Source organism: Equus quagga, chromosome 17 (genome assembly GCF_021613505.1).
Source record: "Equus quagga isolate Etosha38 chromosome 17, UCLA_HA_Equagga_1.0, whole genome shotgun sequence".
Lineage (NCBI taxonomy): Eukaryota > Metazoa > Chordata > Mammalia > Perissodactyla > Equidae > Equus > Equus quagga.
The window spans coordinates 47144731-47159657 of NC_060283.1; the positions used below are offsets into that span (position 1 = coordinate 47144731).

The 14927-nt window shown below is 42.2% G+C and overlaps 1 protein-coding gene across 1 annotated transcript; it reads right to left on the reverse strand.

Annotated features, from left to right (window-relative positions):
* Positions 1 to 11297: 11297 nt before the first annotated feature.
* On the reverse strand, positions 11298 to 14466 carry KCNE4 (potassium voltage-gated channel subfamily E regulatory subunit 4). The gene is made up of 2 exons (XM_046643888.1): positions 14355 to 14466; positions 11298 to 13813 (listed from the first exon to the last, which is right to left on the reverse strand). Exon 2 carries the CDS (start codon positions 13785 to 13787, stop codon positions 13275 to 13277), a length of 513 nt encoding a protein of 170 aa, XP_046499844.1. The 5' UTR covers positions 13788 to 13813; positions 14355 to 14466; the 3' UTR covers positions 11298 to 13274.
* Between the last annotated feature and the right edge of the window lie 461 nt (positions 14467 to 14927).

Here is a 14927-nt window from a genome sequence, read left to right on the forward strand (position 1 = left end):
TGCAAAGGCCCAATGCCAATGTCCCTCATTATTGACCAAGCAAGATCCATGGCATTAAAATCATGGAAGTTTGGAGCATAAAGGAATCTTGTCCAACTGCCTCTGTTTACAGACAAAGAAATTGAGGCAACTCCTATCCATCCTTTAAAACTTTGATCAAATACCGTCTGCCTTGGAAAGCCTTTCTCCACCTCTCCAGGTTGCTCTCTACTCTGGCTCCCACGGCTGACTGCTAACACTATTCTAGTACTCACCCCATCACACACAAATTGTTTATACGTCTGTCTCCTCCACTTAGATTGTAAACTTCCTAAGTATAGGACCATAGGCTCTGTACACCCAAATTCTAGCACAGAGAGGCTGGTCAAAGAGTGATTATTGGGTGAACTTTGGGTGATTATTGGGTTGAGAATGTGAATAAACTTACACTTCAAATATATTCTTTCTCCATACCCATGTTGAAATGGTGGTAGTGAAATTCAATAGAAATTCTAGACTTACAATTAGTCCTTGGCACTAAAAACTGAGCATCGTAAGGGTTCACGTTCTTTGGACAAAGAGAACACTAATAAAGTAAACTGCAGTAAGCCAGCATAGTTCCTGATATATAACAGGAATATTGCAATTTAAGGATATTAAAATACAATAATAAATATTTGCCGTATTCATTTCAATTTAAATGTAATACTAATAGTAACTAACATTTGAATGTTTACCATATAAATGAGGCACTATTCTGAGAATTATCTGTGTATTAACTCATTTAACATAATTGGAAAGTATATATTTTAAGCTTATCACTAAAACTTTATGGAATTTGATTTTACATTTGAGACTGATTTTTATGTTTCCTCCACCTTTGACTAAATGAAAAAAACAAAAGTGATGGATGTTAACTAAACTTATTATTTAACCATTTTGCAATATATACATGTAGCAAATCACTATGTTTACATCTTAAATGTATACAATGTTATACGTAAATTATATATAATGCAAATCATATTTCAATATAACTTGAAAATAAATAAATAAAATGGACGTGTAAGCCAAAAAATTTTAAAAATTAAAAATAAAGAAAAACAAAATAAAGAAAAATTTTAAATGACAGTTGTCGAACTTTCCCTAACAATATTTCTTTTCAGATTTCATGCCCACAGCCTATCATGACTTTCCATTTTAAAAGGCAGACTTACTTAAAAAACTGAAAATATTTTCTAGACGTCAAATTATTCTTCTATAAAGACATTTTGATTAATAGTGTAGGGGACTAAAAGCATGAGTGTTACATTTCTTTGAATGAAAACATGTACTTTAAAATCTACAAGAACTGTACTAAGAGTGAATTTATATGAGGCAAGTGTTCCCAAACTTTGGCCCCAAATATTTTCCCTCTCTGTGTTGTCTGTCACCATGGAGCTGGGGAAGATTCTGCAGATAAGGCAGAGTATGAACCTGACAAAATGAAATCCAATCAGGAGGATTGGCCTGGAAATTTCCATAAAAGTGAAAAAGAAAAGCAAAGGAACTGATTGACTCTTTCCATGAAAGGCTTAAATTCAATTGAACTTGGTCAATAATAAGCCCCTGGCAGACGAAATTAATGTATTTTCTTTTTTGTTTAAAAAAAAAAAACGTTTCCAAGCATGTTCAAGGTACCATCTAGTCATCTTTGCTGGATACTTAATATTTCCAACTCTAAAAGAAAAAGTGTCTTGTTTTGCTCTGAATCATTCAGAGCACTGGAACAAAATGATCTTGTACACAAGACTCAAAAATGAATGTTTATTGAATTAATGAAGAAATGAATTCAAATGACCTTTTCCCTTTTTTCCAGTCACTTTTCTGCATCTCCAATAAATCCGGAGATGACTATTCTATGCAAATCAACAACTACTAAGCTTCCCACCCAAAGAGTGTCTCAGGCTCTAGTCAAGCCACTGCTGGTGTGAGGCAAGCATCGCAGAGCCTCCACTCTCCTCCCTCCATGACCCACCTGGTCCTTGGCCCTTCAGGGCCCTGACTGCTCCTCTTGACCATGGTCTTTATTCCCACCAGAGGAAGACCATTCCAAGGAACCACAGTCTCAGGTCGAAGCTTCATTTTGTTTCCAACGGGTTTTCCAATAGCACTGTTGAATGATGCTGAAAAGACAGTCAAGACAATTTGGGGGGTGGTTTAGGATTTTGAAAGGTTTCACAGCTTTCCCAACTGGTTGTAAGTTTCCAAACTCATGAAGAAATGTGAGCTTTAGAAAAAACCTCACGTGAAAGCTCTTAAAACAGAGAAGAAATTAATTGCATAATATTACTATTGTTTTGTGGGAAAAGAGGGAAGACTATATAATAAAGAGTGGGAGAAAAATACCTGGGTTTGCATCAGGTAGAAATGGATTCAAATCCTACCTATGCTCCTTACTGGTAATTTGAACTTGAACACTTCCCAGGGCCTCGTCTCTCATGTGTAAGATGAATGTCACAGAGCCATGAAAGGATTGAATGGAATTACATATCGAGAGGAACTAGAGACACATAATGGGCACTCAGTAAATGTTAATTGACCTACCACATGTATAATTTAAAGATGCAAAAGAAGTGACCACTGAAAATATAAACCCTAAACTCTAATGAAATCTCTGATTGAGTTTTGAGGATATGCCTCAAAAAGCAATTTTGTTTTCTCCCTCAGTAATGTGTTCTTGTCACAACTGTAATCACATGGCTGATATAAATGTCTCTTACTTGCGGAGCACAGACGGATAGCATAGGAGTGCCATGTGGAATGCTTTTAGGACAGAAAATCATCACAACAGAGAAATATCTATTTTAGAGCAAAGTCCAGGCATATTACATTTATGGGAATTCAAGTGTGTGTGTGTGTGTGTGCGCGCGCGTGTGTAAGAGAGAGATTAACAAAGAGAGAATCTCCCTGTGCCCTTCCTTTATTCAAAGTCCCCTTAGACTGTGTTACCCAAGGACAGGGAGGCCATGACCACCCTGAGAAACCACAGACATTTAAATTTTAACAGTAGTAAAGGGGCTTTTAAGGATATTTTAGCCTTACTCTCTGACTTTAGGACCTAACCCCTGGAGTAAAATCAGACCTCATCCTATTAAAAATATGGATTCCAATAGTAAAATACAAACTTTTTGACATTCACATGCCAGTTCTAGATTTTTCCCCAATTTTGTCTTTATTTTAATAGTATCATCTGATTTATCTGAAAACCAAAATTACATTTTATCTTTTTAATTGAAATAGAGTAATATGTCTTTAGCCTGCTGATTTTAAGCTGTCAAAGTCCAAATACTTAATCGTTAGAACTACAAAATAATGCCATTCATTAAATTCTAAAGAGAAGGTTAAAATCGCTTGCTTTATCTGTGGTTCTTGGCGCAGTATCATTTCTCTGGTCTGTGGCATCTGCCCGTGGGTAGCCTAAAGCCATCCTTCTTTCCATGTTGAAGATGACCAGCTCGTTGGTATCTAATTTTGCAGGTTGGTATATGCCTCTTCATGGAATGAGAAACACAAAGAGGATTTTAAACCAATTACTGTTAATGAAGCTTTTTATTGTGGTGGGGGTCCATGATCTGAACATGAATCTTATAGTACTACCCACTGTCCACCAGAAAAGCTTTTTTACATGATCCACTCACTTTTTCAGAAACCTGATCTTTTAAAGGTAATTTGAGTCACATGCGATATACGTAAAATAGACCTTAGCCATTTTCTCAATACCCAGAATTTAAATATAACCAGATATAATAGCATCTTGACTTTATTATGATATTTTCTATACTTAAAAGTACTATTACACAAAATTATACACCCAGTTCATTTTCAAGCACCTAGAAAAAATGAGTTCCTGAAGAAAAACCACTTTGGAGAAACCCAAATTCAGGGCAATTCTTGATAAAACTTCACCCTAGTATCTTTGGTGCTTCTTTATATAACTGAAGAGAAAATCATGGAAAGGCAGAGATTTGGCAGCAAAATGTATGTTTTCTGCTGTCTGCAGTGGGAAAGAGAAAGCTGTGTTACTTTTAATTCCCTGCATCAGCCCTATAGCACATCTTCTCCAGGCAACTTCTCCAGGCTGGCTTAGTACCCTCCCTGGGTATCTTTAATGTTGATCCATTATAAATCTGGGGTAACATCAGCCCTACAGAAACACACATAGAAAGAAATTCAGTTATCCCATACTACCAAAGAGAGTGAAAGTAGATTTCCAACCTAAACTAAGCAGCAATTAATGGCAAGTGAAAAAAAAAAAAAAAAGACAGCGAGCTCTGGGTATTTCCAACTCCTTAAATTAGCAACACTATCCTTTGCTTTTCACAGCCAAATTTCCCGAAAGAGTTTATAATGAGAGTGACCTATTCCTCAATAGTCCTCTATACTTGTGTATTTCTACCCCCACCACTTTACAAATTCTGCATCTTGTAGATACTAGTCATCTACAAGTCACCAAAGGAAGCTTCTTTCCCCTCCATCTCTCTGTGGTTGACCTTCTCCTCTTTCTGGAAAATCTCTGCTTGCTTGCTTGGTTCCTGGGCATTCTGCCATTCTGATTTTAGTTCTTGGACTTCTTCTGCTCTTTCTGCCTTTCCTCCTCCAACCCCCAAGAAGTAGCTGGTCCCTGAAGGACTGCTCTTTGCCCTCCTCCCTATTCCCACTTACACTTGGCTCTTTCAGCGATGCTCAAGATTTCAAGTCCGTGCATTCATGTGCGTGGTTCCCAAATCTCTATCTCTAGCTCCAACTTCTCTCCAAAGTTCCCGTATTGATTTTCCAAATGCTTTCTGGATATCATGTCAACACCTTCAACTCAAAATGCGCAACACAATAAATCCTTTCCAGGATTTACTGCCATTTTTATTACTTGCTCTTCCACTGTGTCAATGATGCAGACTCAAGACCTCAGAGTCATCTTTCATCTCACCTTCCTCTTCATTCTCTACCATTCAACTAGTTGCAAAATCTTGTCAATTTCACCCCCCTCAGTGTTTCGAGCTTCTGTGTCTCTATTTTGCCTGCCATTTCCCCAGTCCAGGCACTTCTCACCTCTTACCGGGAATCCTGTTTTCTTTACCTCCCTCCTCTATCTTCTTCAATTCCTCTTACACCATGGGAAAAATTATAAGCATCAACATGGCAGAGCCTGGGTTTTTATCATTGTCCGGCCAGGGCCTAGCACACTCTACCTTAAATACTAATTTTTTTTATTTATGTAAGCACATCTCTGATCATGTTATCTTTTCCTGTTCCAATATTTCTCTGGTCCTCAGTATTTTCCTGATTAAAGAAATACTTTTTTGGATAAACAATGACTGTGTTAACGGAAAGAGATCTCGAGAGGGCCTGGCGACCGAAGGTAAGGGAGAGAAGCTTGGGTTCTACCTATGTTTCTGACACCTGTGAAATATAAGCTGGGGGACAGGTTTTGGAGGAAAGACAATGAGTTTGAGTTTTGACGCCAAGAATTTGAAGTGCTTATGGGACATCAGATGGATATAGCCACAGGCATTGGTGCGGATGAGAAAAATCTAGGCTAGAGCTAAAAGACTGGGACTTAGAGAAAGAGAGGCAGTACAGTGGGCTGTTAGGTATATCATCTCTGGAGCCAGATGGCCAGGTTCAAATCCCACCTCTCCTGCTAACTAGCTGTGTGAACCTGGTCAGTGTTCTTAACCTCTCTATACCTCATTTCTTCATCTTTAAAATGGGATTTGAAATCTCCATATCTTAATTTGTTATGAGAATTAAATGTCATAAGAACACTATCTGGCACATAGTAAGGCTAGATAGGTGTTTGTTATAATTATTTACATAATAGATGAAGATTTGAGGGTGAATGGGATCACCCAAAGAGAAAATGTAAAATAAGAAGAAAAGAGCCTAATGAGAGAGAGTGCTGAAGAATTTCAACTAAGCACTAACTGCAGAAATAACAATAATAATAATAATATACGGTTCTGGCTCTCACAAGGTTTGTAATCCTATATGTAAGAGCATAACTTGTGCTGTAATTGTGGCATAAGGACAGTGTGATAAGAGTACAAAAAGGAGAAAGTTTTGAAAAAGAAACAGAATCTTTCTATCCAAGCACCATGTCCAGTTCTTTGGCACAAGTTCTAAGTAAAAAAGGATGATCAAGACCAGGGAGAAACTGTTCCTTCCACATCAGGGCTAAGAAAACCAAAATAATGGTCAGTGACGTGTCTGTTGGTTTCAGCATCCTCTGAAACCTCAACCTAGAACCGAACCCCCAGGGGGGATCATTACCTGTAACCTAGGGACATCAGTCCTGGGAGCCTTCTGCACTGGGGGACTGCCTGTGACCCCACTCTGACGCCGAAGCTAAGCCAAAACATGCAAAAAAATAAAACCAAAAGCCAAAAGCCATTAAGCTGCATGCAAAACAATTACATTCAGCCCTGTTTGAATATCCCTCCCTCCTATTTATAGCTTCTTCCCTTTTGTTAAAGTTTCCAGTGATATCACATTGCAATGCTTTGGGGGAATGTGTTTACTTCTGCTAGCTCACAGCCATACCCCCACAAAAGGCAGTATGTGCCAGGGTGTGACCAGGAAAAAGGAAGCCACTTCCCAGCAGGGTTCATGCAACCAGTAAATAGAGGCAGCACCAGTGACTCAATGCTGGTCAGGGAAGTTCAAGATGAAAGGCTCAAGGGAGAAGATCCTCTGGGTCTTTTATTTTGCTGAACCTTGCCAGAGACACCCATGGCCATGCCCACCACGAGGATCTTGAACCAAATGTCAGGAATTCTGAGCTCTGCTCCTGTCTCCCTCTATGACTTTGAACAAGTCACTTAACAACAGAGAGCCTAATTTCCCCATCATTAAACATAGATCTTGGATTAGATGATGTAGAAAGCAACTTCCAACATTCTATCTGTCTTTAAGGTGGTTATACTCTGTATCAATCTGTTGGGCGAAATTATGCTGCAGTAGCAAAAACCCCAGCTTCTCAATGTTTACCATAACTTAGACTGTTATTGCTTCGTGAAAAGCCAGCTGCAAGTTTGGGCAGCTCTCCAGAGCAATTGCCTTCCATGCAGCAGCTCACTATTCCAGGCTGACACAGGCTCCATCTACTATTTGTACCATCTGGAACATATGGTCTCCTTGGTGACAGGCAAGTAAAGAGGGTGACTAGAAGATCATATGTGGGCTTTTCACTGACCCAGCTCAGAAGTGACATATATCACTTCCACTCCGTTTACACTGAGCAGAATTTGTCATATTCCTGCCCAACCCCTGGTAGTAAAGGAAGAGGGGTAGAGAAGGGATTGAGAAGTGGAAATTTCAGTACTCTCAACGGAAAGAAGAACTGGCTATTGGTGAATGTGCGTAACGTCTGCACCCAGGCCCTTATCAAAGACAAGGGCTTTTTACTTTTCCAGCTGCTTTATAAGCAGTTCTGACAACGTTTTGAGATCAGTAAAGAAGATATTACTATCTCCGTTTTACCAATGAGGAAACATGCACAGGGAGGTTGAGCAACACATGTAATGTCACAGAGCTGCCTAATGTCTGGGACAGGACTAGATTCCAAGTCTGATGATCTCTGCTTCCTAGAGATTTAAAGAATGACAGCTTTTCTATCAAAAGACCTGCTCTGGAATCTTGATCATGATAATATTGGCTGGCAACTATAGCTTCCTTAAGGCTCAACATTCATGTCTACATGAACAGTATTAGAGACCTAGCTCAGTTTCCTTGGGAAGATTAAATAGATAATCACAGGGAAAGTGCCTATCACAGAGCACAGCAAATATTAGTTAAACAACACATTTTGTCCATTTAATCACACCACCGTGTCCTCAAGAAGTTCAAGGATACAAGCGACACATTCTCACATCAGAGGATCCTGCACACACAGATCCTCAACTAATGTTATAAATTAACCAGAAACAGAGTTTTTTTAATTGGAATTCATCTATATGAAGACTATGACCTCTTTGGGGGTTGGGCAGGTGTGACATTTTCCCAGCTCCTAAGTGAAGTGCCTAGAAGAGAGTAGGGTTGTAACAACTGAGGGAAATGTGTGCTTGGCATGTAATAACTACTTAATAAAATTCCATTTGTATAATGGAAGGAAGTGAGAGAGGAAAAGAGAGAGGTAGATTGGGAAAAGAGATGTTACGGACTAAATATATTTGTACCCCCCTAAAATTCATATGTTGAAATCTAATCCTCAATATGACGGTATTTGGAGAAGAGGCCTTTGGAAAGTAATTAGGTCATAAGGGTGGAGCCCTCATCAATGAGATTAGTGCCCTTATAAGAAGATGCCAGAGAGCTAGTTTGCCCTCTTTCTGCCAAGTGCGGGTATAAGAAATCAGCTCTTGGAGCTGGCCCGGTGGTGTAGCGGTCAAGTGCTCACGTTCCGCTTCGGCAGCCTGGGGTCCGCTGGTTTGGATCCCAGGCGCGGACATGCCACCACCCATCAAGCTATGCTGTGGCAGGTGTCCCACATATAAAGTAGAGGAAGATGGGCACGGATGTTAGCTCGGGGCCAGTCTTCCTCAGCAAAAAGAGGAGAATTGGCAGTAGATGTTAGCTCAGGGCTGATCTTCCTCAAAAAAAAGAAGTCAGCTGTCTTCAAACTAGAAGAGACTCTTACCAGAAACCCACCATGCTGGCACCCTGATGTCAGACTTATAGCCAACAGCACTTATAGTTTCTGTTGTTTATAAGCCACTCAGTCTGTGGTACTTTGTTATGGCCACCGGAACTAAGACAACAGAGAAACTGACATTCACTATCTTTGAGCAGGAGGTGGAAAACCATTGAGGACAGGAAAAGGGGATAGCCATTGATGTGAAGAATTCTTTGATCACATTTCTTAGGAAGAAAATGCAAGACAAGAAAACAAATTCCTTCAGCTACGAGAACCAAAGCTTAGCCCTACATTGAATGGGGCCGGGGAGGTGCAAGAAGAAAGACAGAGTTGTGGGGGGACAAAAGAACAGGGTTCTCCCTGTGTCCCCTCCCCCACCCCATGGATGGAGGCTGCCTGGCTCAAAGCTCATTGCCTGAATCAAGGACCGAATCCCAGCTTCATAAAGTTGCTCTAATGATCCAGTACTGTGGGGCCACGAGTGCCTTTAGACGAATGACCCTGGCTGGTTGTCTCCATGGTAACAGCTCACATCCCAAACTGTTCCTTCCTGTGTGGGAGGAAACATTTCAGAAATGGGGAAAGGCAGAATGGAACAGTGGTTTTTCTCTCTTATGACCCTTCTCCTTTGGCAAATTGTGTCCTTTTCCTGAACATTGCCATCTCCTGAGGAAACTGTGCACAGAAAAGGAGGTTTCAGTGACTTTATTTGCAGATGGATGCCCGGGGCACATTTTAAAAAGCGGAAGCGTGAAGCTGCTTTTCCTTTAGTTTCACACAGCGTTCAGTATCTCTCAGTCTTTCACCGTTCTTTTCATTCACAGCTCCCCGGAGAGGAAGGCCAGCATGTCCTCCTCCTGTTGAAAGAGAGAGACTACAGGTCAGAGAGGTTGGGTAGCTTCCCCGGAGCTTCAGAGCAACAAAGCAGTAGAGTTGAGCTAGAAAGCCAGGCATAACAAGGTGAAGCCTCTGTTGAACCCGCATCTACGCCCTGCCTTCTAGCAGGGTGCCTAGGTTTGGGGTAAGGCAATTGGGCAAATGTATGCTCTGTCTAAACCTGGAGTATCAATTGCATTATAAGCTCAATGTTCTGTCTGCTCCACAACGTCTAGGATCAGAGCAGCATTTTACAGAATGACAAATGACCCTTCTTCAGCTGAGCCCTGGAAGTGCGTGCCTGACCACAAAACCCTCCATTTGCAGCTCTCGAATGTACCATCGGGTCTGCTTTCCAACCCGAATCACGTGCCAAGAGCACTCTTTTCTTGGCCCAATGTCAGCCTTTCCCGGTAGTTTTGATCCCATGATTCTGTCCATGAAAGAAATCTTATTCTCTACAGCATCCCTGCCTGACTTTGACGTACAAAGGTGTAATTAGAACAGCATGGAGCAAGCAGGACGATCCATTTACCTCATCGCTAACATTTAAGTGCTTTAAAATATGTTTCTAATATCCTAGGTGCACGGGGCCAAATTCTCTTCTCGGTTTTTCACATGCATGAGTAAATCCACACAGACTAAACCCCTTGGGCCTTAGGTCCTGCTTAGAAGTTCTTTTTTTTTTTTTTTAAAGAAAACAAATATTCCATTAAAACGACATAGTGTACTCTGCATATTTTTAGGACAATTAAGAGTTTAGAATTCCCTCTTTTTCCACCCATGGTAAAAAATTTTTTCCTTAACTATTTCCTCACCAAGAATGACATAAGCTGGGATAAATTGATGGGCTTTCTTGTCTTTTAAAATAATCTTCTCATCTTACCTTGTCAAAGAACCGACTGGTGGGTTGACATTCCCAATGTGCTTTGGGAAGGATCCAGGTTCCCCTGCACCTTTGCCAGATAAATCCTTTAGGGAGACAGTGATTTGTGAACCTAATGGAAGTGTTTACTTGAAACAGAGAAGCCAAATTCACAGGACACAGAGAAATATAAAAGTAAGGATGCTTCCTACCACATGATGGATGCAAAATGGGTCACTGGTTTTGGTAATCTGTCTTTAGTACTTCTGAAGTTAAAAAAAAATGTAAATTAAAAAAAAGTGTAAATAAAATCATGAAAGGAGAGCCTGCAGCAGGCTGGCTGTGCCTCAGCCTGTGAGCCAGAGCTACAGCAAGACCAAGTAGAAAGACCCCTGCCAGCCAGTCCTCTGCCGAGGTGATGGGGAGAAGACAGAGGGACAACCCCAATTCATGGCATGCATATTTTGGTATGTTCATAAGTACATGTTGTTGGACATACAGCAACACAGTCTGTGCTGCTGCAGCCACATATGGATAATATTTGCCTAGCCAACATACAAATCAAAAATTTTCTTGCAACCAAATTTGGAGCAACATCTTAGCAATGCTTACCGTGTCACCACACATTCAAGTTCAAAGGCCCTGTGGCCTCCAAATTTAAAAAGAAAAGTGGATGTAAGACTCAACTGCAGCTTGTTTTTTATTCATTGCAAAGCATATCAAAGGTTGGAAAGGCCCGGCCCCACTCACTCCATAATTCAAGCAGAAATAAGATACGTCTTCATGTGAGCCTGACTTGGAAGATGACCCAGCTCCAGAGATGGCTTGGAAAATGTGTCTGGGATGTTTTAGAAAGGAGGAATTAGATTGAAGAATCAAAGAAAGAAGTCATCATTTCCTAGAGAAAATGTGTTTGTTTATTTAAATTAAAAAATATTGTGAAAATTACAAACAGTTAAATACAGAAGACAATTTTATACAACTCAATAGAATAAGAAGGAAGTATATACATCACTTTTTAATAGGCGCAGATAGACTTGCACCAAACTTCAGGATTAAGCAATGGAAAATGTGACAACGCACATGTCCGTCGCAGTAAAGTTTCAGAATTCAAGTGATTCCAGGCAAGGGGCCAAACTGAACTTGGCTTCTTTCACCTTAAACAGCCCCCTTTGGAGTAAATCCACATTCTGATTTTAAAGGGAACGAGGGCCCTTTTCCCTCAGACAAATTTCCTCCAGCGCTGCGTCAAGGCAAACTGATTACCCAGCTCCTACACTGTTAACCCTTCCATGGGAACAGTAGTTAATGCTGTCTCCAATCTAGGGAGGGTATGTTTAAAAATAAAAAAAAAGCTTTGTGTTTTTACTAGAATTAAATGTGACCTTTTGGTGCATCTCTCTTTCTCCTTGTCTTCAAGGGCCTGAAGTATCTGCTACAAAGCTATTGACCACAGGAACACATGGAGACACTGGCAAGCATTCTTGAGCATTTTCTTTTAGATTTCCCATTGCCTTAGTGGGAATATTAACATTCCACCACCTAGAGAAATTTGCAACGTAATATGTGGTGTTTGCGCCTTTGGTTCAGTGCTGGGAAAATGGCAGCAGGGATGGGTTGGTGATTGGCCCCGAATTTCCCAGCGACATGTGTTCTGTGCCTCCAACTGCTCCTTTAAATAAGCAGATCCTTTTTCAGACTAAATGGCCAAGGAGGAAATGTTTTGTCCAAGCTTCCTCACACCAGGCCAGGCAGAATTTATCACAGAGTCTTAAAATCTAAAGACATCCTCCCAGCCCCCTGGGGATCTAGCTTACCAGGAGTCTCATGAAGGCAGTGAGCCTCTTGGTGACATGCCCAGGACCACACAGCAAATCAGTGTCAGGGCTCGGGATCAGGAAACACAGAATTGGACCCCAGTTTTGTGCAATCTCCGCCTGACATGCCCTCTAGGTCTCAGCTACGTGACGAAATGCCATATCGTGGAGGCCCCCAGGATGTCCTCTCCCAGCTCAGAAAATGAGGCTGGGAAAATGAGCAGCAGCAGAGCTAATGGTTTGGCCTTGTTCAACCCCACCATCACCCCTTCTAGAAAGATCAGGAAGAGTCCCCTGCATAGCCATTCAGAGTGCAGGCTAGATTCTGGGGAAGCCCTTCCAACCAAAAAAATGTCATGCCAGCATGTGATGCTGGATGGTCCCAGGTCAGAGTTCAAAGTCATGGGTTACATAAAAAGTCAAAATAGCAGATTATGTCTCTTAATCCCAGCCAATGCTAACAGGTTTAAAAGTTGCAGTTTTTTCCTTACAGTATGCAAACGGGCCAGGTTCAGATCTCCAGCTTTCTCCCATCAAAAGTCTTCCATCAAATTTCCCCCTGGAACTCTCCCAAGAAACCTGCTGTGAATTAATGACCTAGGTACACAGGAGAGGTACTTACAGCCAATCAGATCTAGAAGAACAAGGTTCTAGGCAACTTAGCAAATCAAAATTACTCCCTCTGCGTGTCCTAGGCATTTGGCAGCCCTGGGAGTGTGAAGATGGGGCAGGAGGCACCCAGGGCATCCAGTGAGGAAACAACAGTGAGCACGTGGACCTGCCAAATTCTGAACAGGAGCCCCAACCCCCGCGACCAAAAGTCAATGTACACACTGCACGCCTTTGGGGCTTTTTCAGTGGTGGGTCACACCACAGGCATGTCATGGATTCCTGGCTGCTACCAGCTCCAGCTGAGCCTTGTGCCCCACCACCCCCCATTCAGGGGCTTGCCAAGGGTCTCTTCAAAGTGGCAGCTGCACTGAAAAGTGAAACCAGACACGAAAAGTGTCCTTCCTCTCTCTAAGGGTGCTGGCTGATGGGGCCACCTCCAGAGGCCCTGGAGGTGCTAGGAATTCTGATGGATGTTCTCCGAGGACCCTTCGCTGCTTTCATTAAGAGGCGTCTCCGAAGTCTCCCCCAGCTCGTCATCCGCCCCCTCCTCCTGGATGGTGAGGTGCACGTCCGGGGAGGAGGATTCGGAGCTCACGCTGTCTCCTTCCATGGAGCAGAGGGTGCAGGACAGGGCGGGCGCCACGCTCTCCTGCAGCATGTTCAGCATCATGGGCACCTGCACCGACCTCAGGCCGGACACCACGGGCAGCGGCTTCATGGCCTCCCCCCAGAGCCTCTCTTCGTCTTTGTACAGCAGCAGCAGGCTGGACTTCTTCTCCCGCCTCTTGGATTTCATGTACCCCAGCATGATCCCCATCAAGAAAATGCCGTAGAAGGACATAACAACCAGAACGTAGAAGTATTCATTGCCGTTGCCACTGCCACTGGCGGGCACATGCAACTCGAGGGGGCTGCTGGGGGCTGCGGTGCTGGGGTCCGTGCTGTTCAGAGGCTCCATCTTCAGCATTGAAGCACTTCTTACAGAGCCAGGGTCTGGGAAGAAGTATGCAGGTTAAGACTCTCTCATAGGTCCACAGCACAGCGAGGAGGGGGTGACAGGTTTACAGAATTGCAGTATCAAAAAAGCTTATAGATGCATGGAGACACAGCAGTAAGAGGTCCCACCAACTAGTTAACAGGGGCTAGCTAGGAGGCATTGAAGGCAGAGGGAAAGAGCAAGAATGTAAGGAAGACTTTCATTTTTAGTGCACACATGTCCGTGATATTTGCATTTGATAAAAGTGGGCATGTAAAAAGCATTGCTTTTATAATTTTAAAAACAAAAGGGAAAAAAGTCAATATAACACAAGAAAGCGTAGAGAGAATAAATCACATTTTAATTGCTGGGAAACTTTGTTTAACTGCTTGAGCAGAAACAAGAAAGTTTACATTTCGCTTTACAAACTGAACCCTATGTTTAATTCAAAACAACGTTTCCCGAGAACAGAGAAAGAAAAGGAAAAGTGCATCTACGAATTGCTAGAAATAGCCTTCTTTCAAATGTTTCTGAAGCCAAGGAGCATTGCTAACTTACCAAAGGCTGGCAAATTCGTCCAAAGTCCTGAAGTCTTAAATCTCCAAGTCTAAGAACGTCCTTCCTCCGCGCGGGCTCGGGGCTCTGACAAGTCTGCTGCTGCACTTGGGATATATAGTCAAGAAATGCATCGTCACGTGCTCTGGGAGGAAAATTTACAACAGAGGTTGGTCGTGGCAGAGGGAACAGTGAACTCAGAGCACTGCAGTTCAACTCCCTGAACTTTGCAGCTGAGAAAAGAAAAAGGCTGAGAAGTGGGAGCTGCTCCTCGCTCCCCAGCGCCAAGCCAAAGTTTTCAGGTGGCCATGAAAATGAGTGGAAAGAGGAGAAAAGACTGTGCCCAGTTGGAACTGTTACCCCAAAGTCCACTCTCGTTGAAAATTAGTTTGTGCTTTATCTCCCTCTTGGGGAATGACCATGATGTCGTCTACAGGTTTTCAGAGACTGTCAAATACCGTAATCTGGAGGAAAGACAGTTGGAAGCAAAGGCAGGATTTACTGTCAAGAAACTAGGGTTTAAGTTTCAGCTCTTCCACTAACTATGCAAACTTCATAAATCTTCACTGGACCTTT